Source organism: Blastomyces gilchristii, assembly GCF_000003855.2.
Source record: "Blastomyces gilchristii SLH14081 genomic scaffold supercont1.9, whole genome shotgun sequence".
NCBI classification, from domain to species: Eukaryota; Fungi; Ascomycota; class Eurotiomycetes; order Onygenales; family Ajellomycetaceae; genus Blastomyces; species Blastomyces gilchristii.
Window position 1 is genome coordinate 1,214,252 of NW_003101674.1, and position 24,795 is coordinate 1,239,046.

Sequence of the window (24,795 nt, forward strand, 5' to 3'; positions counted from 1 at the left end):
TTTTATAAATATTACAATACTGAATCACTTTAACTCTGACTTATTCAGTCAGTGTGAGACTGATGCATCTGAAAATGAAGTCTGTGAAATCTTTTCACAGTTGACACTGAAGACCTTTCAATATTGAAAGAATTAGAGAATAATTATTTCTGAGAAAACAGACAATGAATTGTCTGTGAGAGAAGACTTTTTCACAGAGTCTATAAGATACTGTAAATGAAGATCAGTGATCTTCTTCTTCAAGAAGTTATCACTCATGTAGAGAAGATATAATATTCATGATTAGAAGATGTTAGTAATTATTAAATTCTTTAAGATCTAGCAATATTATCTTCAGAGTAGTAAGTACTCAGTATAAGTTCTCACTGATTATATAAATCTATATTACTTCTTAATAACAAAGAGCTTGATAGAATGTCAAGTCAGGTAAGTGAAGCTGCTTTCAAAGTATAATTTCTATATTTAATATTATTCAGATCAGCTTAATTTCACTGACATATTATTTAAACAGTCTGATTATAATATCATTGATATGAAGAAGAATTCTATAAAAGAATCTCTATTATCACTGCAGAAGAAGCTGACTGCAGAGAATTGAGATTTTCTGAAGCTTAGAAATAGTACTGATAAGACAGCTGTATAACTCAGTATAGAAGATGAAAGAAAACCCAGATTCTCACAGAGAACTGATACTAAAGATTATAAGCTTCTCATATTATATCTTACTATTATTGAATTGATAAAGAATGAAACAGTCTACAATCTTTCAACTTAACTACTTTTAAAATTTATTAATAAGTTACAGAAGAGAGACATCTCTACTATAGCTTGAATTCAGAAGTTGAAGAAAAAAGAATCTGATTTGAACTTGAAAGAGACAGACTCTGAGCAGAGCAGTGTCACTAAGAAACTAAGTTATTAATAACTAGAAGAATATGAACTTCTACTGCTGAATGATTCAGTCTTTGTCTCTTATAGTGAAGCAGTGTGTCAGAAGTTATTAAGAATTCATTATAATAATTCTCATACAGAGTACTTCAGATTAGAGAAGACTGAGAAGCTTCTAAAATATAAATATATTTAAGACAAGCTTCAGACAGATATCAAAGAGTATATTAAGACTTATAATATCTGTTAAAAGATAAAGATCTCACAGTATAAGTAATATAATAAGTTAATATCACTGTCTATTTCAAAGAGCTTATAACAGAATCTATTGATGAATTTCATAGTTGATCTGCTGAAGTTGACAAGAGTCAAAGAATATGACTTAATTTTAATCATTGTTAACTGCTTTACAAAGATGACTAGATATATTTCTACTTATAAAAAGATTAAAGTCTCTGAATTAACTGATCTGTTTTTAAATATTATTATTTATAATTACAGTGCTCTGAAATCATTGATAATAGATTAAGAATTCCTCTTTATCAGCAAATACTGATCAGCTTTTTACTATTATCTTATAATAAAATATCTTCTCAGTATTATATTTCATTCACAGACAGATAATCAGACTGAATATCAGAATCAGATACTAGAACAGTATCTTTAAGCATTCTGTTTATATTATCAGAATAATTAATCTAAACATCTTCTAATTATTAAATTTATATATAATAATATAAAGAATACAATCTTAAAGATATCTTCTTTCTATACTTATTATAAATATAATTCTTCATTACTTAGTAATGTTACAGACAATATTTCAAAGAAAAGAATAGACAGTCAGAATATTAAATAGATACAGAGAATAGAGTATCTCTCAGTATCGAAACTTTTAAATAAAATTTATAAGAAGACAGTAAAAAGCAGGCCCGGTGGCGTAGTGGTTAACTACGCTACCATGGAGCCTCAATTAGCGGCCTTCCCCCCGGGGAATGAATGTCAAGAGAGGGCAGGTTCGAACCCTGCGAGGGCCATCTTAACCACAGCTTCCACTGTTAAGTCATAAAACAGTACCGGGGGCCCCCGGGTGCACTATAGTGAATCATCATCAAGCTTAAGATGTCCATCCCGGGGGTCCCCGGGCGCTAATTCTCACTGATCTTAGGGTTAACAGCCCCCCGGGCGCTTCAAGTTAGATCAGTACTAGAGTGATTGAAGTCTAGAGTGCCCGCAGGATAGCAAATCATCATCAAGCTTAACTGACCAGGCCTCATCCCCCTCACTCTAGGCACCCACTTCCAGGGAATGAGATTTAAAAACTATCTGATTAGAACACCCTGGGCCTAGCAAGAACCTAGGTGAGACAAGGCCTAGGTGCCCTTAATAGGTGGTTAGTGCAAGCAAGACTGTGACAGCCAATTGGTAGGCTGAAATGCTGAGATTGGCAGCTGGAAGATTAGAGACTTAACTAGAATTGAGTAGCTCTGATGTTATTCTTAGTGAGGATCCCACTTATGAGTAAGCTAGTTACAGGAGCTAGCTGGGCGGTGGCCCTTTAGAGGGAATGATAACCCCTGAAGCAGGCCTGAGAGAACAGAGGCGGCGGTCAGTTATATAGAGTGTTAAAATATGTATATAGCTTAAGGTGTAAACTGCAGAGATCTTGTTCTGTAGATCTATTTAATGTGTCTATCTTTGAAACTGTGTTCTTTTTCTCTTTTCCTTTGTCATGATATTATCAAATGGTTTCAAAGTATTAAAAGATGTTAAAACACTGCAATTTGTAAACAGTTTTTGTATTCTGAGCTGGAATTTTCTGATTTTGTATATCTGAAATTGATGAATGTATAATAGTTAACTTTACAGACATAGGAAAAACTCTGAGAACTAAAAGTTCTCAGATAGATGTCATAGTCTCTGACTGTATACATCTATAATTGAAGAATAATAATAATAATAATAATAATAACAGTAAAAAGCATCTGCTATACTTAGAAGTAGTAGATAGAATATTATAATTAAAAACATCTTTTAATAAAGTTCTTAATAGAGAATCAAGTACTACTTTCAGCAAAGAATATCAAGATAATAAGATTATATAAAAAGCTTAGTGAGTGATGACTAGAATCTTTCTCAGTAACAAGAGTAATAAGTAAGCAGATATATAAGTTAAAATTATTCTCAGAATTGAAATTAATTCATTCTATTTTTCACATTTTCTATTTAAAGCTCTATAAGTAATATCTCAGAGTAGAGCTATCTCAGCTGAATAATATTAAGATTGAGAGTGATACTGAATATCTTATGAAGAAAATATTGAATAAATGAATATATTACAGTAAGCTTCAATATCTTATTAAATAAGAAGATTATTCATTATCAGAGAATTTATAAGAACTGCTTAAGCATTTGAAAAATACTGAGAAAGAGATTATAAGCTATGAGATAACTAGTAGAGACTGCTCTATTATATATTAGAGATATTGAGTAAGAAATATTACTTAAGACTTCTTATTTTTTTTAAAGAATTTTTTAGAGATAATCTTGCAGTGATAAGTTAGTATCTTATTAACTTTATAGCACTCTTCTTCTATTTTCTCTTAAAGAGTTTTTAGAAGTTTAATAAGACTACACAAGTGTAAAATTTCTGAAGTGATTAAAGAAAAGAGATATTTGAAATTAATAAAGATTAATATTATCAATCTGCAGATCACTGCTATTTTAAATAAGATCACAGCCTGTTAAAAAAGTAAAAAGAGAGAAATCTCAGAGTCTACTCATCAATAATCACACTCTTATTAAACTCATTCTTCACTGTTAAAGTCTTTAGTATCAGTATCTTTATCTGCTGAGAAGTTAGCACTGTGATACTGCAGAGAAGCATGCTATAGAAGAGTATAAGAGATATTTAAAGTATTAACTTATTAATTTATAAAGTATCTTAGTTATCTGCTTTAATTAAAGTGAGATTCTTTTTAATCAGTGATTAATCTCTGTGATACTTTTAACAGTGATATCAGCTGACTTCTTCTTAAGATCAGTCATTCTGAGATGTTTTTTTATCTTAAAGATTCACACTTTCATCTTCTTTTACAAATGAGTAAGAGAGATCTCTTCAGTCTTAATAGAATCTGTTAACACTTGAAGCTCTGAGACTCTCACTCTGTACTACTTAAGTATCTAGACTTCTTATCAGAGCTGATATAATGTCTTTCTATAAGATAATACTTACAGAGAGACAGAAGTTGTTGTTGCAGATATAACAGAAATAATAAGAGTGAAAGAAGAAGCAGATATATAAAATCTCTCTCTTCTTCAGCTGTTTAGCACAGTGCAGACAGATGACAGTGTCAGTTAGAAGTCACACTGAAGCCTTCTTACAGAGAAAAGACAAAGAAACTGCAGAACTCTGCAGACTCAACTCAGCAGCATTCTGAGCAGAACTCAGATATGCTGTGAGAGAGAAACTACAGATTGAGCTTCTCAGAGTCACTGTCTCTGAAATCAAGCTCTCTCTGAGTTTCTCTTTAAATGATTATATGAGGTCATACATCACTGTATTGACTGAGAGAGAAGACAGTGTTATAACAGTGATAAGAGAGATAGAGAAAGAACTGAATATAGATAAACTGACTGATAGAAGAGATAATATCTCACTGCAAGGCACAGTAACTATCATCACAGCTGTAAGAGAAGTAGAAGAAGAAGAAGAAGAAAATATAATAATAAGAGCAGTGCTTCTGCAGCTTATTAATACTGCTACTTTCATTTTCAATCTGACTTTCTTAACAGTTATGAAGACTGCAGCTACATCACAAAGATATTTATTATTCACTAGAAAATGTCAGAATAAGTCTCTTATTATCTCTTAAGAATAATGCTTTCATACACTCACTATTACAGATGAAGAGAGGGAAGAAAAATATATCATAGAGAAGAGAGAGATCTTTTTAAAAAATTCTATTACTACTGTTAACTTTGTCTCTAAAACACATTACTTTTATAAGAAATTTCATATATAGAACAGAATATGATGAGAGATCTATAAGTCACTTATTAACTATATTTTTCATATTTTAAATTAATATATAAGAAACTTACTTATCATGTATTTAATTTAAATGAAGATGAGAAAAGAAAGATTTACACAGTCAGTAGAAAAACTCATCTATTTCTTTATACAGTATATATACTGTTAATCAGTTGATAACTGTTACTATATAATAAAGATAATTTCTAATTCAGTAATCTTAAGAGCATTAGAACTATACTTTTAAAGAGAAAAATATTATTATACTTCTAACTATGTCAAGATCTTATTATAGTTTCATATAACTTATCAATCTCATGCAGATAATTTCATTCTATCTGAACTAGTTTTCAATTACTCTATAATATTATTCAGATATATCATAGAAAGATCTGATTAATAAATATAAGAATCTCACTTCTATATAAGATTAGCAAATTACTCTTTCTTAATAATAAGATACTGCTGAGATATTACTTCAGTTATTCTCACTTATGAAATGAGAGAAGAGTATCTGCTCATTATCTATATAGAATAGCTAGATACTGACTTCTTATTAAAGAAGTCAGTGATTTATTTTTCTTCTACTGAAATATATACAAGAGTTACTGTATATCTTATATAATCTTCTTAGTATACTAAGTATTATATCTGTGATATTCTCATAATAACTCTGTAGTCTACAAGCTCACTATTTAAGCAAGATAGTTAAGCTCACTTATACAGCTTCTTAAACAACTATCTCTATATAATGCTGTTAACTAGCTACTGCTTCAGTTCCGCCATGTTACAGAATCTCACAAACTTGATTAACAGTGTCAGAGAGAAAGCACAGTGCATTTTTATTAAAATATATGAAATAATAAACTGATTTAAAATAATTGTTAAACTTCTCAGTAATATAGTTAATAAGAATAGCAGTGATAAGAAATCTGTTAATAGTGATAATTCTCTTCTTCTCTTTACAACTCTCACTGATCTCTCTATTACTGCTGTTAATTCTCTTTCTCTCTTCTTCTCTAATCTTTCAACTCTGATGAGTGTTCTGAGTTCTCAGACTTATAAAACAATCACTGAAATAGTAAGCTAGAGTTAGTGAAATGATTTTCAGATTTATTCAGAGATTAATAATTATATAAACTTTTAAATACTTAGTATCTAATCACTCTGAAATCTTAACTCTTAAATATCAGATAACTGATAATAGTGTCTTTTAAATCATGACTAATCTATAAACCTTAATTTATAAGTTCAGTGATATAATCAATAAGAGTAATATAACTAGAAATAAAAACTATAAAAGAAACTTAATTCAGTTAATTTAAGAGAATTTAGATAGAAGTATCTGTGATTTTCAATAGAGAATAATATCAGTGAATAAGACAGTTTTTAGAATTAGTAATTATATAAATTAAATTCAGTAACATTATTAATATAATAATTAATTTTTTCAGTTTATCACTTATTTACAGTGATTTCATTATTCATTTATTATTATACTATAATTTACAGCTTTATTATTATTATTATTATTCTTTCATTATACTCATATGCAAGCAGAGCTTATGATGAGTTCTTGTGTAATGTTAAATACAGATTAAGTGTTGATTATACAGAAGGAAATACAGGTATTGAGATCACATCAAGATAACAAGAACATAGAAAAATACAAAGAAGTGACAATTAGATACATGTGATAATAACTTCCCAGCCCAGAAACATAGAGCAATTCATTGAAGCAATTTGTACACCTCTGTATTTATTAGAAACCTGAGGTGCTTGAGTTCCAGATTTAATGTATCCCCTGCGGGTTTCAAACCCACACGCCTTGGTTTCCCACGCCAAGGTGCTACTGAGTGACTGCATTAATCATTCAGTCACTGAGGCTATAATTTACAGCTCAGTGACTGTGTCACTGATTGAAATGACAAAACAACTATAATCTGATTATGTAATAACTCTATGTTCTTCTCATATGAATGTGTGTGAGTCACGTGAGTTAGAGCTTGTATAGTAGCTTCAACACTCTCTTATACTATGCAGATCAGTTAACTCACGTAGTTAAAAGCACTCAAATCATTTAAATCTGCAATAATAATTAATTACACAAAGTAGAGTCTAGTTTTCTCATAAGAACTAGCTTCATACATGCAAATATATAAAAAATATATAAGAAAAAACACTTAAATCTGTTCTTTCTGTATCTGTATTACTCTCTCAGTCATCTGAACACTGTGAGATCTCATTTCTCATATTTTTATCATTTTATTGTTATTGTTATTGTGATTATCATATAGACACACTCAGTGACCTGATTATTATAAGTTATTATAATTATTATATAGACATACTCAGTGATCTGATTATCATAAGTTATTATAATTATTATATAGACACACTCAGTGGCCTGATTATTATAAGTTATTATAATTATTATATAGACACTCAGTGACCTGATTATCATAAGTTATTATAATTATTATATAGACACTTAGTAGTCTGATTATTATAAGTTATTATAATTATCAGTATCTTCATCATTTTAATATTGATATTAACAGTTATAATTATAATTATATCTGTGACATTGTTAACATCATGAGTTATAATTATATTCATGATATTATTGATATTACAGAGTTATAATTTTAATTATAATTATAATCTTGTGAAATCTGACCTCTGAATTCACAGCATTTTTAATATTGATATTATTATTGACATTGTTATTAAGTATTATTATCAGGATTTTTAATATTCTTATCATTCATTCAACTGAGTAATATACTGTCTCAGAATGATAGCTTTATTACAGTCTGTTATATCTTCATATTCTGAAGAATTATCTTGAGCTTGATTATTCTTATTGTCTTCGCGTGGTTATTAATGTTAAAAAGAATTCAGCTATCTGATTCTCTGAGATCTCTTTATAATTAATCAATCTCATATTAACAGGCATTTGATATGAGATATTTAAATGAAAGAAGCAGCTATTTGAAAAGCTTATTGTATAATTATTGCATGATTATAATACTTTGTAGAAGTGCAAGAGCTTTATAATCTATAAAAGAGATTAAATGTAATTGATTATTATTATTATCTTCTAACTAACTAGCAGCTAGTGAAAGCTAAATATATATGTATGAGTCACGTGAGTTAGAGCTTGTGTAGTAGCTTTAACATTAGTTAACTAATCATGTCATACTTACTCACTCTCTGTAGTGAGTGCATTACAGTGTATAGAAAATCACACTGTAAAGAAAATATTTTCAATATCTTCATTCTTCATCTTTAAATAATCATTATTAATTATAATCATGTCTAAATCTTCTAATTACACTGAGAAGCAGTTGCAAAGAGCTGTTAATACATACAAAAGTAATTTAAAATTAAAAATCACATCTCTGTTACAAGAATTCAAAGTCTCATATATTATCTTATATAAGAGAATCAATGAAAAGAAATCAAGAACTATGAGAGTTTCACTGAATTAAGCATTGAATGACAGTCAGAAAGAGACAATTAAGATATAAATTCATCAGTTAAACATTAATTTTTACTCATTTATTATTAAGTATATCAAAGCTGCTGTGAACTGTATGTTAAGACAGTATTATACAGATTCAGAGACTGAATCTCTTACAGTAAGTAAGATATAAATATATTGATTTATCAAATGCCTGTCAGATTACAAATAAGTTAAGTAAAAATTCATGAATTTAAAATAATGCTCTGAATCTTAATATATACAATAATGATAATAATATATACAATCACTTTACTCTGTTATCTGCAGATTGACTGTTAACTGTCTTCTCATAATTAATCTTCTCAGAGACAGTTGTAAAACTACATCATTAAATTGATGCAGCAGTCAAGATCTTAGAAGATGTGAAGAATACTCTTATATCTGATTTGATAAGACAGTTGAACAAGATCTTTAAGAGTAGCATGATTCAGGCAGAATTGAATATACACTGTGAGAATGAACTTGTAGATTATTATCAAGTAAATAGACATCAGATCATTAAATTCTCTCACAGACAGATACAAGTAGATGAAGTTCTTACTATTAAGAATGCTAATTGTAAGATCACAACTTGTAGAGCAGATGAGATGAAAAAGATGTTTAATAAGACTCTTCAATTAATTGAAATCAAATCTATAAAATCTACAGCTACTTAATCATAATAAGATAATTCTATAGAATCTTAACTTACAGTGAATTCTACACCTTCTAATGAGTATATAGATAATCTTTATGTTATAGATAGATGTGATGATGATTATTAATTAATTTTTGAAGATTACTATATTCAAAATATTTTCTTTACAGTGTGGTTTTCCATACACTGTGGCGCACTCACTACAGAGAGTGAGTAAGCATGGCACGCTTAGTTATTATTAAGTTATGTAGCAGAATCGCGAGGAAGAGGACGGTATTTATCGGGAGAGTAATTAACGCTAGACCGGACCGGGAGGCAGCCGTAACTCGCAAATATGAATAGATATGATATGAACAACGGTGTAATGTGTTTCTCACAGTCAGATGAGACTCATGACAGCCATGAGGCTCCTCAGTCACAGTTTGTTAGACTAATGTTAGTTGCCCCGAGCTCACAATCAGGTTACAGTTTGGCAACCTTGAAAGGTTAAATAAAGTCAAGCATTATTCTGACGCACATTATTCTTATCCCCAACTCTGTGTTAGGGTTAGTGAAGATGTTGTTATGAACACTGGTTGACTTCTTCTGCCCGAAAATGCAACCTCATCAGGAATTTCATTTGAACAATAATAATGGTCCAACAACATCAGTCCTCCTGAGCCGGGCTATCCAGCCTTTCAGTGGGATGAGCATCCATATTAGTTTTGTTGGAGACGTCTTCTCCGTTTTGCAAAACTCATATTCATTCAGATTCTGGGTTATCTAGCAGTAAGTTTAAACCATTTACATGAATCTGATGAGATACAAGAAAAAAGGGAAACTGGAAAATTTTTCGCAAGATAAACACTCATACTCATTTTGCTTATTACAAACGGAATCCCAATTCTTCCCAATAATATCTCCCAGCTCTAATGAGCCATTTCAAATGGAACCGGGGGTTCCAATCCAAAGCATTCCCAGGTTGGCTTCTATTTCATCCAAATCTCACCCCGTTTTGGGTCAATGTCAGTTGCTTCTCGCATGGGTCGGATGAGTAGTCGACGCTGACACCTGCAAACTGGCTATCGGATCGAGATGCCTTTTGCAGGAAACTGACTCGGACAAGTCTTGCTGTTCTAACACTCTTGAAAACAGCCGTCACTTTAAACATTACCGTCAGTCCTCAGTTGTGAGCTTTCCTTCATGTTGATTAACGGTACAAACAAAATGAACGAGGGTTTAAGGAGGAGCCGGCAGCATGGGGGAAAGAATAGAGCGGAAAGGGGTGGGAGGAAACCCGGTCAGAGACATACCATTCCCCGTATTGAACTTCCACACAAAATCAATCCCGTCAGGTCCAGCAATCCTCTCGAGATCTTCTTCCATCACCCGAAACGAATTGGGCCTCATGAGCAGTTTTGTGCGAGAAAACGTCAACCGACGTCGCTCCCGAAGCCCATTCGACATCTTCTTCAAATCCGCATCCCACGCCCGCTCCCTATATTTATCATGTCTGACCCTGAAGCCATTTCCAAAGCAGCCATAGCCTGTACTCGCCGTGGCGTGCTTGTCCTTGACCAGAAATTCTTTCGCGTGCGTTGCATATTGGAATGTGATCTCCGCAAACCCGGAGTGATGGTGTATCTCAACACTGTATAGCGCACCTTCGCGGATTCTCGCGGTAAGCATGTTCAAGCTATCAAGAGCAAATTTGCCCTCGACGGTTACGATTCCGGCTCTCGCACCCCCTCCTCCCATTCCTCCCATTGTGGCTGAGGGTGGCATGATTTGGCGCGGCATGGCTGGCACCATAGTGAAAATAGGGACCAGCGGGATTATATTGCCCTTGGGTTTCCGTGGGGCCATACCGTGGAGTCCATTAGTTTGACAGGCGGCCTGAGGGGGGGGAGCCGCGGCTGCGATATTTGACCACAGTTTACCCTGCATAGGAGCAGGCTTGGAAACACCCCGATCAATCAGACTCTTCTTATCTGGCTCGCAGACTTCCATCAGAATTTCCCCACATTCGTCGCGACAGTTGTTCGCATCGACGTTGCCAACGGTTCCATTCGCCTTATTCTATATAAGGTTAAGAGGATCTCATAAGCCATACAAGTCTCACCAGCCGGGCAGGCTCTGAAAATTCTTGATATGGGGATAAGGAAAGTACATACTTCTGAGGGATACATCACCATATCAGCATCCGTGAGGTCAAGCATGACTCGCCCAAACTCAGCGATAATGTGCTGAGTATACTTTGATATGCAGTTGGCTGCATGTCTGCGATGAATATTGCGCAGCTGTTCAAGGGGCGAAAACACACAAGTTAACATCAATATTTTTTTTTCAATTTGGTTTTTAGGCTAAAAACTAGGAGAAGTATCCATTCCTAGAGGGAAGCCTGGAGTCATTTATATCTGAAAACCAGAAAAGAAAAGGAAAATACGTACATGTTCAGTAACATCTCTCAGATTTTCTAGAACCACCACCATCACATTATCGATACGCTCGGGCCCCTCAGCCTCCATGACCAAGGCCTGGGCCATTTTGGCGATGACAGTGAGCTGAGCAAAGGTTATCTGCACAAAGTGATTAGTGTGCCGAATAAGGCCTGACAGCTTGTCTTCTAAAATGAGAGAGAAAATGAGAGGGGAGGGAGTGACTAGGACAAACTTGTGTGAGAGGAGAAGATGGTAAGCGAGAGAAAGAAAATAAAAAAGAGGAAGTAAATAAAGTACACAGCTTTGGAATGTGTTAAAACAAAACAAAAAGAATTAAGAATGTTGCAGGGAAGTGAAGTTTCCCATATATGGGGTAACAACACTTCTTCTTGTAAGTGGAGCAGCAGCACACAAGAAATGTGTTCCTCCTACATCTCATTCTCTCTCCTCTACCTGTTGAATAAGCTCATATCTCCCCCCAACTTCCATCCTGCATGTTTTTATCCTCAGGTGAGGGGGGGGAAAATATGAAGAAAAAGAAATATGCAATACCTCGCCCATATTTCTGCTCTAGCAGACAATGACCAGCAGCTTAGAAACTGGGATATACCAGGCCCGGACTTTAGCATCTGCTAAATGTAGCTTGACGGTTGACAGCTCTTCTTCCCTTTGTTTTATCTCTTGAAAGCCAACTACCGTCATAACCCAGGCTTCCGTTTTATTGTTATTTCTCTCTTCTTCTCTTCTTCCTTTGATTCATCTGTTTGTTCATTTGACACTGTCTACATACTAACCGCCTACTAATGGAACTCAAGCTATTGTGGATAGATGTTTCCAAAAAAATCAGAACTGTCCTGTTGCAACTATATCTTTCTTGAGCCCACCGTCTCTTTGATGAAAAAAGAGAACACAAAAGAAACTGGCTGCAAATAAGTGGAAATGTCTGTTTGCTAGATGTAGAGGTAAGGAGCTATATCAAGTGAAAAAAAAATAATTCATATCTGTTAAAATTTTCCTTGAAGTAAGTTCAGTGTATATTCCACTTTTCCCCGAACAGGTATGCATGCACCTACAATCATCTAGGAGGAGCAATAATGAAACTCAGAAAGGCAAAAAATCGAAGACACCAATATCCCGTCTTAACCAACCGCGAAGAAAAGAAAGACACAAAGAAAAAATTTTCCACTTAAATCAACCAACCAAAGTAAAAGCAGCCAGTCAGTCGGTTCATCACCTACGTCCCACCCACCAATCTCCTCCGCAGCTCCTTCGCCATGGCCTTCCGCGTATCCTCCGTTCTGGACGCCGCTTCTCTATTCTCCTGCGCCCTTCGAACCAAATATCGCGCGCACTCACTCACTGTGCCCCACACAAGGTACTTGTATGCCTTAGGCGCCTCCACCTCCACCATTACCCCTTCAGCCTGCTGCTCGCGAACAGCCTTCGCCGCGTGCACCAGCTCGCAGCTGATATCATCAGCCATACCTGATAGTTGCCCATAGGCCAGTTCAATCTGGTGCGAACCCGTTGTGCGGTGCTGCTGATTTTCGAAGCTTCCTAGCCCGTTCGACGGAGACGCGGTTGTGTGAGGCGAGGACGAGATTGACTTTGGAGAATGGAGGGTGGCCAGTGGATGTGGTCCTGCCTGTGGATGTGGATGGGGATGGGGATGGGGATGGGGATGGGGATGGGGATGGGGATGGGGATGGGGATGGGGATGGGGATGGGGATGGGGGTGGGGGTGAAGGGGAATGCGGCTTGAGGACGTCACCGTACTCTCGTTTAATCAGTGACTCGGCGATGCCGTCGTATGTATTATCGGTTTCTACCTTTGTATCCCAGATTAAATGGCGCGGCTCGGTGCCTAGATATGCGCCCCGGACGAGCTTGACGCCCAGAACGAATCCCTCCGCCTCTGCGATGGCGATATGCCGTGAGAGAGTTGCCGGGGTAGAACGGAGATATGCCTGATATGTCCCATACACCACAGCTCGCTGGTCCGGCCCCTTGTTGTACATTCGCTGGAATTCGATAGTCCAGTCGTCAATGGCAGGTTGGACAGCTTGTTGCTCAGCATCAATCAACAATCTGACATTGCGGGCTTTAGCCCGCTCACAGATCTCAATTATCGCTTCCTTGAGGGCCGGCGATGGTGCTGATCTGCGGAGCAGTTGCTGGACTGATCCTTTCCCGGCTCCCGTGAATTTTAGGGCCACGAAATCTCCATCGTCTGCTAAATCGACAGTGGCAAGGGTCCCGTCTTTCCAAGCTGTTATATCGGCGATGGCTTGAGCCTTGCTCTCTGCTCCTCCAGCTGCATCGCTAGCTGTACCAAGCGCACGGATCTCACTCTCATTCATCACAATTTCCCGTGCATACCCCAATATGACGCCTGAGTATCCGAGCTCCTTTAATTTTTGGATGTTCACCTTGACCTGGGCCGGTGTCTCTCCTGCACAGAACTGAGCGTACAGCGTCTGCTCCATGATCAGCTTCAATACAGGGTTACGATCAGGATTTAGGAAGGTAGACTCGGGGTTTGCCACGACTGACAGGAAAGCCAAAGATGGGGAGAAGAGAAGAGGCGAAGACGAGATGGTGGTGACTAAGAGGGATCGCATAATCGTGGACAAGGGCAAGATCGAAAGCGGAGGGGATGTTGGCGCGTTTGTAAAGGGTATTGATGAATTTAGGGTAGCATATGGTCTCGTCGACCCAGGAGCTGCCGATGGCCCTCCAGCTGCGGGCAGTGGGGGCTCAGACTGCTGTGCCGGGCCATGGTGAGAGTATCTAACCCTTTGATGGTACAACAATGCAGGAGGCCTAACAGCAGTCTGATGCCTAGGGTAAACGAAACAGCCGCTCGCGGTTTTGAAAGCGGCTTGTCTTCGCATTTCGTGTCCTTCTGTCGATACACACCTCTTTTGCTCCCCAGGTACCCTACGAAATGCTTGAACTATATCCCAAAAACAACCCACTCTCTCATAAACGCTGTGGGTGATCAAGCGCTATGGCGTTATATGCAAAAAATATAATTTACCTTAAGCGCGGAATAAAGGGGAACAGCCAAAGCAAAATAACCCTTCACGTCAGCAACAGCAATATTCCTCGAGAGGTTCAGATGTATGGGCAGGGGGGAACACGTAATATATATATAATATGAAAAATAAGAGCAAGTTTGTTGCACACTTATTTAGGGGGATTCAGTAGAAAATAGGGCTTAATATGGTGCCAACAAACAACATAGAAAACCCCATCACACTATGCTATTGGAGTTTTTACTCCCTCCTCGGTCGCTATGCTGCTTGGGGTGCATTGTACAATAGTTACTCCAAGACGGAGAGCGTGGGAGCAGCGAGCAAGTTGAGGAACGAACATGCCAGAATGAACTGGATATTCCCCAAACGTGGGGAGGTCGTCGGGGCAGGGGAAGGTAAGGCTAACCCCGGATACTCCAGGATAGAGTCGACAGAGGTTGAAGTAAAGTGTTAAGTAATAGTTACGCAAGCTAGTGCTGGCAACAACCGTTTCCCGGACTCCATTAATGTATCATTGGCAGCCTGGGACTGGTGAGACTGGTGAGACTGGTGCTGGTGCTGGTGGAGGCAGACGGATTTTTTCTTATTCTTTTTGGCATTGGGCCATCAGGATCTTTGGTGCTCGTTCTCCTTCGCCTCGTGTCAGATGGGGCTTGTTGGCCAACGTACCGCGCTGTTCCGAGTGTAAGCAGGTGCAAGCAGAGGAGAACAGGAGAGAAGAGATACGAAGAGATAACTACAATACAGTGCGGAGAGTTTTGCTGCTGGCTCTGTGGTGGGTGGGGTGGGGGTGGTTCACCGGGTGGGTGGAGAGGGGGTCCGGTCCAGACTGACTGCCGAATTGGGGAGGGAGTGTTCTAGAGTGGCAAAGAAGCATTCATTCATTTTAACTATCATTCTTTCCCAGCACGCGAGGGCGAGGGGGGGGCAAAACCTAAAAATATGACCATTTTATGATCTAATTCGGGATCATAAGCGGATTGACCAAACGTTTTAGGAATTCCGCGCCAAGTCATCCGAATGCGGGGAAGTTCATATAGATTCAAACATAGTGGGAAAATAAAGGATGGAAACGGTGAAAAAGTAGCGTACAAGACCTTCAGAGCCACAAGTTTGGCCATTCTGGGTGGTCCGAAATAATATTGAACAGCAGAGTTTCCATAATCACACAGAATAATAGAAGAAAGCAAATAAGAAGAAATGAAGTGACAACAAAGCAAGCGCAAGCTCAACGACAGTACAACTACTGTACTATACTGCAACCCAATTCAGAAACTCTTCAAAGTGTATATACATAATAATAAACAGGAGGAAATCCAAAATTCAAGACGCTACATGTTTTCTTTGCCCTACACACAGAGACCGCATGTGTCGAAATTAAAACAAATCCTATCTTTAAAACTCGCAAGCTCTCAAGATAACGGCGGGAAATTCCTCACAAAGCTGCGCAACATCAGTAATAACGCTTTTCAAAAGCTAAATACAAAGCAATAAATGTTTGTCGGGGAGCCTTTCAAAGTTCCGAGTGGAGAAACGGTCGACCCAGGCAAGGCGGGGCGCGAGAGCGGAGAGGGGAAGAACGGGGCGGGCAAAGAGGAAAAGGAAAAGGGAAAAAACTCACTGCGCGGGGCACTCATATCCACCGGGATTTCTGTCTAGATATAGCTGGTGATAATCCTCGGCTTCCCACCATTTGCCTGCCGGAACAACGAGGGTCGTCACGGACCGCTTCCACCACTCCTTAGCCACTTTCTCCTTGATCTCCTCGGCAATCTTTTGCTGCTCCTCGCTGTGTGTGAATACCGCGCTCCGGTATTGTGTTCCTATATCTCCACCTTGTCGATTCAGCGTGGTGGGGTCATGCATGCGGTAGAAGAATTCGAGGAGTTGGCGATATGTAACAATGGACGGATCGAAAATTATTCGTAGAGCTTCAGCGTCTGAGTGGGAGAAATATGTTAGAGGGAGTAGAGTAGGATTTAGAGCAGAGCGGGTCTTGCTCTTAGAGCGTAGGGAGGGGGGAACGAAGGTGCTTGGTTATAAGACATACGGCCGGTGTCCCCTGAACAAACACTCTTATAAGTCGGATGCGTTGTATCCCCACCGCAATATCCAACTTTAGCATCCAAAAGTCCTTTTCCATTGCCGAACTGTTTGCGGTAGAGATGCTCTACGCCCCAGAAGCAACCGGCAGCAACCGTGGCCTCCTGGGCATTTTCAGGAAAACCCCGGGCTGCAAGGGATTCTGGAGTCAATTGGAGAGAGGGGGTGGTGGTGAAGTGGCGCATTAATCGTGAGAAGAATGGCGGCATGATGGATGAGAACGGGAGGGCCATTGGCGAGAGAGAGTATGTGATGGGCGGAAACAGAGCTGATCAGTGGTTGTAATAATTTTCAATATTAAGGAACTGCTGGATATTAAACGTGAAGAATAGCAAGGCGAATAGGCGATGAATCTTGCTCATCAGATTACTCCACTCCCGCAGCGGCGTCATCCTAAAGCCAATTTACTAATCAGCCCAGAGATTCCAAATCGCAACTCCCGCTCCTGCGTATAATAACTAGATCGCACGAGATAAATATAAAACTATTATTAGGTATTATTAATTTAACTATAGGTAATCTAAGCAAATATTTTTTTCCGGGGTATACCTTACTTAACTCGGTAGATACACTATAGAGTCTCTATACGCTATGTTCATCATCTGGCTCTGGCGAAAAACATTCCAAAAAAAATCCATTTGGCCCAAATTTCAATATTATGGCTGCCGTAGTTACTGGCCGAGTTGCGTTTGTAGTGTTAGCGATTGGCGAAATGTTATGATCTTCTCCTTTGCTCGTCCTCTTACATATTTTCACTTGTTGAGAATTCGTATTAATTAATTAGTTAGCCTTTAAATTAACACCCCGAATTGCCACTCGCCAACACTACTCTCAACAACCTATGGCTGGTAAAAATTAGACAAATTGATAAAATAAAAAGTATAAATCACTCAACTTTTCTACAGATTCGTTGATGCTTGCGTTGTTGCTCAAGCCCCACTGTTTTGGACTATTTTAACTGTAGAAGTGATTTTATATTTCTCATGCTCAGATCATCATAGTAACCTTCCCGCAGGCGTATTTTGGATGAGCAAGCCTTTCGGTCACTGTAGAATCAGGGGCATGGGGTGTAACTCAAATGCAGATAATCCGTAAACTGATCGCAATCATCAAGGTTGTCTTGGGCCTTTTTTATTCCTTTCACGCCTCGTTCCCGAAGACAGTTCAAAAACACCGAATGAGGAGGTTCCTAAACATGGGCTGGAAATGAAGGCGGGCGGAAATTAGCTCTTCCTTAATGAGAGAAAAAAAAATTTCCCGAGCTCGTTACCAGTCAGTTGCAAGTGTTCCTTACACCAAACGATTAGTGATGACGAAGATGTGAAATACTACATGCACATGATTGGAATTAAAAAGTCCGAATCAATCTGATAACTAGTGTTTAACTACATATCCTGAACCGCGTGCTGGCAGCCTACCCTAGTTGGCATAGCGGAACTCAGACAAATGGCTAATAGAAGTCGTAGATTTTTGGGGCATCTACAATGGCAGCTCTGTTTTAACTCGAGAGTTCAACGATGAGAACGCAGGAAGAGACGAGATATATGGAACTTGGCTCGATGCTTTTCTTCATATTTGAGTTAACTAACCCCCACATAGGATTGAGTCATGGTTGGCTCAACGCCTGCTAGTGTTCTCCACATGGAGCTCCGGAACCTTGAGCTTAAATGGACTTCAAAATTTCTCGGAATTACTTGCATGCATCCCACAGTCACAGCTTGCCGTATCTTGAGGTTTCGTTTCATTGGAGAGCTACATATGTCTCACTTCAGTGAGTTGCGTTCAATCTTGAGATCCTCGGGCGGAGAAACTGCAGTTTGTTGTTTGTTACGTGTTAAAGAAGCAAAATGGCTCTTGAAATTTTGCTGGATGTGGATCTAGTTGATTTATCCATGTACCGACACATCAACAGGTATCAAGTCATGAGCACAAAGCGTAGATCCACAGTCTCAAACGCAATTCTCCTTGCTGCAAATAGCTCAAACGGACACTGACATTGGACGACTAGAAGGCGTGGAAACGGGAACAAACAATCGGCAGACTCGTCACTCAAACACAAAGTAGGGAAAGAATAAAGAAGGGTAGATAGGCGCCATTTGGATATATTGAACACGGGCGGCATGGAAGAAACAAAATAAACTAAAAGAAGATACCTAAATTACATACAATTCAAGGGAAAGAAGAAATCGTGATAGGAAGCCCAAGCCGATCCTTTGCACCCAAACACCCACTTATAGCCAGCCCACGAGCGCCAAAAATTAAAAAAAGGATCTATATTAAAATTATAACCACACAGAACTACCTCCACGAACCTTTCGCCCCGGGCTGTAAGCTACCCCGCAACGATCCGCCGCCAGAAATCGTGGCCGAGCTAAGCCGGATCCCTTCTCGGGACCCAAGGCCTATCTGTTTCGCATCCCCGAACGTCGTCCGTCGGTGGCCATTTACTTTCATAATTGGTACGGTCCTCGGGCTCAAAACGCTAATCTTCGAATCATGTTCCTTTTCGCTTTTCACCATCCGTCTTGCTTGGGATGCCGAGAACATGCTGCTGTTTTCATTGGTGGGGCTTGCGCTCGTGGCGGCTGTCGGGCTTCGTCGTCTTTGGGTCCTATTTACTCCAGCCATCGAAGCCCGATGTCCTCCATGGTGGGTTCCGGAAATGCGTCTCATCGCCGAGTGTATCGTCATGGCGTCACTTTTGTCCATTTTCCACCCATCTTCGTTATCTGATGATGACCCGCTGACATTGCTTTTTGTGTTATCATCAGCCTCAGAATGGTCAAGGGATCTGCGATTTAGGAAACTACTATTTTCAATACCACGTAATGGAGACAGTTCGCCGTCCGACGCTAAGGGGAGCCTGGGCAACGCCGAGGGAACTGGGGATCCGTTTGGTTTCTTGGATAAGAAACCGGCTTTGAAACGGCTATTCTTCTGGATGGTGAGCGAGGTAGGAGGGCTGCAGATTGGTGATGACTCCCTCGAGCCGTTTGAGGTTCGACGGGGAATGGCGGATGCCACTAAATGCATTGGTGGCAATCGTGGCTCCGCTGAGGGCGTATTAGCGGGTGATTCCGCTGTCTTTTGTGGAGTCTTCTCGAATTCCGCAAGGGTTCCTTCCTCTACATCGTCCTTCCACCTCACGCTCCGCTTGTTGCTCTTCGTCTGAAGCTTCCTTGGCGTGAAATTGATACCCTTCTTTGGCCCTATTTTTCTTCTTCTAGGGGAAGGCTTGGCTGGGGATGGAGTTACATGAGGTGCTATAGATATAGCCGCGTTAATAGGTTTTGGTAATGATGCGGCCCTTCCCATACTGTATTGCTTTCGGCGCTTAGGCGTACCAGCCTTGTTTGGCGGGAAAACTTCGACAGGTGGCGCGCCTCCATCGGGTATAGCGACGTGGGCCGTTGCGGTTGTGCTAGACCTAAGGAGCTTTCCAAGGATTACCTTGCCAGTCGCAACTGCGTCCTCCTCGCGAAGCTGCATAATGTCCTCAATAGCAGAAACAGTCTCGAAATTTGTTTGCAGCAACATCTGGATCATGGACAAATCACCACCTTTCTCCTGCTCGGCGATTGCGGCTAATGCTTCCCTTTCTGCATTGGACTTGAGTAACTCTGCTTCTCGGGTAAGAGTGGCAGTGTCGACACTATCCGCGATTTCAAGTTCTTGGAGCTGTTTAATACCAATGTCCAGTGCAGAATTGATGCCTCGATCCCAGCTGCTTCTCGCGAGTTTCTGATGATAATGCTGCCTGCTGCCCTCGAGCTCGATGAGTATTCCTTGCGCACTCTTCCGAATGGCCTGGAGGTTTGACAAAGCGGATTCATTTTCTGTAGCATCGCACACACTGTCGAATGCAGCAATCCAGGCTGAAAGAATTGAGATACGACGGCTGACCTGCCTTAAGCGAAGCATGCAATTGACCCTCTCTTCCCTTTCGGAAGCTGAATGTTCATATGCACTACGCAGACGAACCACTCCTTCACGCACCACTATTTCCTTTTTCTCAGCCTGTTTCTTAAACTTCGCGAATGCAATGGTCTCATAATCCTTCTGCTGTTGCTGCAGCTCTTTAATCAACGCCATTTGCTCATCAATTTTAACAAGGAAATCTTTGACATGGCGATTCACGTTATAAACATTTCTGGTAACTTTCGTTTGGATGTTCTTTGCCCGGTTCGCATATCGAAGGGTGTTTTGGGTTTCGTCAAAGTGTTGGCTGGACGGACTGACACAGACAATCATTACCGTCTTACAATTTCCTCCCAATGAGAATTTTAGGAGGCGGGTGAGCTTCGAATTTCGGTAAGGGACATGATTACGCTTCCTAGGGTCGCATAGCGCATTTATGCAATTGCCTAGAGCCAGCAAAGATTTGTTGATATTGGCGCCTTCGATCAGCCTCTCTCCTCTATTTTTTGTTGCACTCGCCCGCTCACTTCCTGCCAGGTCGATAATGCTCAATGTTGCCATCGTGTGTGGCTCGTTGATATCCGCGTTACGGTCCTTTTGCACTACGTTAATTTGAAGAACCGCGTGAGACCGAGATGATGTTGCGTTTGCTTCTGTGGGGGACATTGTTCGCGATTCATTTCCCCTCACAATCATGTCCATCACTTCCTGAACGTTCTGCGGGTGATGGCTGGAAAGTCCGGCAACAGAAACTGTTTGGTTTGCATCTTCTCGGAGCATGAGACCACCCTTGATAGTATTGGTGGTGCTGAGCAAGTCGCGGATGGTCTCGTTGTAGATTTCCAAATATGACAATGATATCTCCGTGACTTTTTCATCTGTTCTGTCCGCAATCCGCTCGAAGAGTTCTTGCATGGTAAGGAAAATAATACCCGGCTGTTGAGCAGTTCCCGTGATCGTGTGGGTTTTTCCACAACCCGTCGCGCCGTATGCAAACACGGTTGCATTGTAGCCATCCAACACGCTGTCTAGAAGGCTTCGAGTTGTTGCTTCATACACATCCTCTTGGGTTGTGTTTTCGTCGAAAACTCTATCGAACATAAAGGTCTGGTCCTTCACACGTTTTCCGTTCGGGACAACGGATCTGGAAAATCGATGTACTGGGTTGTCCTCTGGTGGGTCAAAAACCCTGAATGACGAAAGTCAGGAGCTATTCGCAACCGTAACTGGGGGGCGGCGCTTTACTCACAAGCACTTGTCATCCATGACCTTTATTACAGGTCGAATGCCTTTCTGTATCAGTTTCGGGGTTGGAACTGCAGCCAAGGACCCGTCCCCTAGGAAGAGCATTGAATCATCACATTTTGTAAGTTGTGCAGCTTCTCGTATCGTAAACGGCCTGACTCGAACGGTCACTGAAATAGAGGACGCACCACTCGAGGCCGCCATCAGGGATAGGTTGTATGAACAGTTGCTGTCGTCTGAGAATGTTGTGTAAACTGGTGAAGTATGTATGCAATGAAGTGAAAACGCAGGAAAGATAAAATAGATAAAAAACAAAAACAAGCTAAAGGATATCCCCGAATGGATGCCGGGAGAAGGGAAAATCTAGCTCTGTTGAAGGTTAATAGTATTGTCGACGGGGGAACTTTCAGCCCATTCATTGGAAGGTCTGTCTGTCTGCCGCTCGTCAAGCCCGTCAGGGCATTATTTACGGGTTCTGTTGATGCGATGCGACGGGTGAAAATAGTTGATCCGACGCCGGTTGCCATGGCAGCCGTGCCTGCGTGGAGATTGGGGAGAAGTGTGTGAATTTAAGTGTTTTGCACCCCAATTTAGTACTTACCGTAAATGCACACGCACTTCAGCTTGTCCTACAGCGTACATTATTGGTGCAGCGGTCAGAAAGTAGAAAGTATCAATCCGTACGAAATTAGCCAGCTAGAGTTCATGCCCATTCTGCCCATGGCATTCCGCATCATTTGGCATCGTAACCCTGCTTGTCAACGTAGATATACAGCGTAGGGACCTCGGTATATCTGGTTGGTACACATGAAGCCAATGTGTCTCTGGCTATTGTGAACTGACTATGAATTCTTAAAGCATGGAAAACCCGACGGCTAACCCGCAACTAGCTCATTGTAAGCGCATGGGTATGGAATCGTACTACGTATATGTGCACTTTAAAATGTTTTTGCTCTGTTTGTAACAGTACAAATAAGGGGTTAAACCATGTATCAACCTCGTCAGATAAAACAATTTACCAGCAAAATCTAGGTAGTTTAGGCCCCAAAGAGATGAGTATTAAACAGATATGGCCAACCCCTAACTCCATACTCCATTGAAATTTACCCCAGAATGTCAGCATCATTCATCATCTTCAGCGTCGTATTTTGCAATCATAACGTCCCAGCCAGGGTCATCAAACCCAATCCCTAGTTCATCTTCATCCTGGCCCTCAACTGGTTTGCGGAATCTGAACGCTATCGCTTGAGAATCCTTGAGCCCTGCCTCTTCGGGGCCTGTGATGGCTGTCCTTCGACCCCGCAAAGGCTGCTTCTGCTTCCCGTTCGCTGATTCTTCCGTCGTCGGTCTCAACTTTTTCCATCCTTTTTCCAAGTTGTTTCTGTCAAGAGGTACACCAAACTCGATTTCAGCTGGATTTTCAGGAACCGATTGGCCGTTGATTTCAGTAATATTGCGAACTTTGAGAGCCTTCAGGATTTCCTCTTTTATGGAATCAAATGATTGGGTGGGCGATACAAGGAGAAGGATTGTGACATTGTGGTTTTTGAACCTGAGAGTCCATTTGAGCGAATTAGGTTCACTCTTAGGCGGTGTTAGTAAGAATGCAATACCACATACAACAAAGGAAATAATTGCACTCACCATTTCGAGTATAATAACCTGCTTAACTCTCAGGCCAGGCTCAAGTCGTGGGGAGTTAGCGATTGTTCGATAATGAATTCCCATTTGTCGCGTGTTTGATCCCTGGGTCGCTCGCCTCTGCCGCCCAATCGGGGCTAGCCTGGAAAGCCCAAGCTAATAAACTTCCAAGTTCAACGAAATCCTGAGCTGCATCCGAAACGACGCCGGGCCTATGTTTGATATCAATTTGGCCAAAGTCACCTAATACAATTCCATTTACGCCTTAATATCCTTTCTCTGCTCTACACAATCCCTGAGGACGTATAGCCATGGGATCCAAACAGGATTCATTGCCTCCAATGGACGGGGATCAACCTCTGAGCCCCATGTTCGGCCATACCAATGCCTCCCCTCCGCGCCTCGGCATCGATCCAATCGTCCGCCTACCAATTACGATGGGCGCTGCGTTCACTGCCGGCATGGTTTTAGGAGCTGGCCATGGTAGCACAAGGGCGGCATTTCGATACCGTGCTGAGAACGCTCATCGACTACCAACCACAACCATGGGCTGGTACCATTATCACAGAAGCAAGAACTACAAATCCCTGGTTGGGGGTGTAAAGGATGGAATGAAAATGGGCATGAAGCTTGGGGCTGGCGCATTTACGTTTTGCTTGTTTGAGGAAACAGTTGACCACGCACGTCACGGCCGACGGGATTTCCTTTCTACGGTGACTGCCGGTCTTACTTTCTCTGGCCTTTATAGCTTGCTTGGTATGTTATCATTGCATCTTTTGTCATGGATCATTCACATTCCCGTGCTTGCGATATGTGTTTATCGAGTTTTATCGATCGTTCTTTGCTAACCAAGAATGTATAGCTCATCACGATGTATATACAGCTGCGCGAACGGCGAAGCTTGGTCTGACATTGAGTCTCGCCTATGGATTGATCCAGGATGCTCTCGCGACGATGAAAGGAAATCGACCCGATTATGTCGATTTTATGTACCGGAAATTTCGGCCAGGGAATGAAGGTGTTGATGCCGCTTAGCCTGGCTTCTTTGGCTATCCTTGTGAAAGGTCGCTGAAAGCGTATTCGAAGCTAGAGGTGCTCCGACGGGGTCGAACCATATAAAATCGGGAAGCTTTTCCCCGCGTGGTCATGACGGTATACTTTACACAGCACGATATGGCGCTGGTTTTGGGACCCGATACTCTCCTCTTCGATCAACTCAACATTGAGCATCGCAAAAGGCTACTGCAGCCTGGGGTATTATTATGTCAAGCACATTCATCCATTAAAGAACTATTATGACTTTTGTAGTATGGCCACAAAGTGCTACCAAAAAATCCTGAGTC

General features: G+C 40.4%; 7 protein-coding genes across 8 annotated transcripts; 1 reads left to right on the forward strand and 6 right to left on the reverse strand.

Annotated features, from left to right (window-relative positions):
- Positions 1-9,770: 9,770 nt before the first annotated feature.
- On the reverse strand, positions 9,771-12,042 carry BDBG_04662. Of its 2 annotated transcripts, XM_031721784.1 has the most exons (5): positions 11,740-12,042; positions 11,517-11,645; positions 11,241-11,366; positions 10,380-11,145; positions 9,771-10,227 (listed from the first exon to the last, which is right to left on the reverse strand). In XM_031721784.1, the coding sequence occupies exons 2-5, from the start codon at positions 11,610-11,612 to the stop codon at positions 10,061-10,063; spliced, it is 1,155 nt and encodes a 384-aa protein (XP_031578646.1). In that variant the 5' UTR covers positions 11,613-11,645; positions 11,740-12,042; the 3' UTR covers positions 9,771-10,060. The 2 variants fall into 2 exon arrangements, with proteins under 2 accessions (XP_031578646.1, XP_002624798.1); XM_002624752.2 differs by having other exon boundaries at positions 9,807-10,227; positions 11,517-12,001.
- A 699-nt stretch (positions 12,043-12,741) lies between these two features.
- On the reverse strand, positions 12,742-12,990 carry BDBG_17155 (proline dehydrogenase; the record flags this gene model as incomplete). Its single annotated transcript, XM_031724939.1, has 1 exon — positions 12,742-12,990. The coding sequence occupies one exon, from the start codon at positions 12,988-12,990 to the stop codon at positions 12,742-12,744; it is 249 nt and encodes an 82-aa protein (XP_031578647.1).
- Positions 12,991-13,015: 25 nt separating this feature from the next.
- On the reverse strand, positions 13,016-15,252 carry BDBG_17156 (uncharacterized protein; the record flags this gene model as incomplete). The annotated part of the gene is made up of 1 exon (XM_031724940.1): positions 13,016-15,252. The coding sequence occupies exon 1, from the start codon at positions 14,399-14,401 to the stop codon at positions 13,016-13,018; it is 1,386 nt and encodes a 461-aa protein (XP_031578648.1). The 5' UTR covers positions 14,402-15,252.
- A 75-nt stretch (positions 15,253-15,327) lies between these two features.
- BDBG_04665 (peptide-methionine (S)-S-oxide reductase) lies at positions 15,328-17,090 on the reverse strand. Its single transcript, XM_002624755.2, has 3 exons — positions 16,596-17,090; positions 16,167-16,485; positions 15,328-15,988 (listed from the first exon to the last, which is right to left on the reverse strand). Exons 1-3 carry the CDS (start codon positions 16,879-16,881, stop codon positions 15,958-15,960), a joined length of 636 nt encoding a protein of 211 aa, XP_002624801.2. The 5' UTR covers positions 16,882-17,090; the 3' UTR covers positions 15,328-15,957.
- A 587-nt stretch (positions 17,091-17,677) lies between these two features.
- BDBG_04666 (kinesin family member 18/19) lies at positions 17,678-22,266 on the reverse strand. The gene is made up of 2 exons (XM_002624756.2): positions 21,816-22,266; positions 17,678-21,755 (listed from the first exon to the last, which is right to left on the reverse strand). Exons 1-2 carry the CDS (start codon positions 22,013-22,015, stop codon positions 18,947-18,949), a joined length of 3,009 nt encoding a protein of 1,002 aa, XP_002624802.1. The 5' UTR covers positions 22,016-22,266; the 3' UTR covers positions 17,678-18,946.
- Positions 22,267-22,437: 171 nt separating this feature from the next.
- On the reverse strand, positions 22,438-23,675 carry BDBG_04667 (uncharacterized protein). Its single transcript, XM_002624757.2, has 2 exons — positions 23,456-23,675; positions 22,438-23,395 (listed from the first exon to the last, which is right to left on the reverse strand). Exons 1-2 carry the CDS (start codon positions 23,537-23,539, stop codon positions 22,934-22,936), a joined length of 546 nt encoding a protein of 181 aa, XP_002624803.1. The 5' UTR covers positions 23,540-23,675; the 3' UTR covers positions 22,438-22,933.
- Positions 23,676-23,763: 88 nt separating this feature from the next.
- Positions 23,764-24,487, forward strand: BDBG_04668 (uncharacterized protein; the record flags this gene model as incomplete). The annotated part of the gene is made up of 2 exons (XM_002624758.1): positions 23,764-24,208; positions 24,315-24,487. 2 exons carry the CDS (start codon positions 23,764-23,766, stop codon positions 24,485-24,487), a joined length of 618 nt encoding a protein of 205 aa, XP_002624804.1.
- Positions 24,488-24,795: the final 308 nt, after the last annotated feature.

Coding starts and splice junctions, on each gene's coding strand:
- BDBG_04662 (XM_031721784.1), bottom strand. CDS start 11,612: ATGGCCCAGGCCTTGGTCATGGAGGCTGAGGGGCCCGAGCGTATCGAT. Junction 11,146..11,240: donor TGGTGATGTATCCCTCAGAA/GTATGTACTTTC, acceptor AACCTTATATAG/AATAAGGCGAATGGAACCGT. Junction 10,228..10,379: donor GAAGTTCAATACGGGGAATG/GTATGTCTCTGA, acceptor TAATGTTTAAAG/TGACGGCTGTTTTCAAGAGT.
- BDBG_04665 (XM_002624755.2), bottom strand. CDS start 16,881: ATGGCCCTCCCGTTCTCATCCATCATGCCGCCATTCTTCTCACGATTA. Junction 16,486..16,595: donor TTGTTCAGGGGACACCGGCC/GTATGTCTTATA, acceptor TCTCCCACTCAG/ACGCTGAAGCTCTACGAATA. Junction 15,989..16,166: donor GGATATGAGTGCCCCGCGCA/GTGAGTTTTTTC, acceptor GATGTTGCGCAG/CTTTGTGAGGAATTTCCCGC.
- BDBG_04666 (XM_002624756.2), bottom strand. CDS start 22,015: ATGGCGGCCTCGAGTGGTGCGTCCTCTATTTCAGTGACCGTTCGAGTC. Junction 21,756..21,815: donor GTCATGGATGACAAGTGCTT/GTGAGTAAAGCG, acceptor TTCGTCATTCAG/GGTTTTTGACCCACCAGAGG.
- BDBG_04667 (XM_002624757.2), bottom strand. CDS start 23,539: ATGGGAATTCATTATCGAACAATCGCTAACTCCCCACGACTTGAGCCT. Junction 23,396..23,455: donor AGGTTATTATACTCGAAATG/GTGAGTGCAATT, acceptor ACACCGCCTAAG/AGTGAACCTAATTCGCTCAA.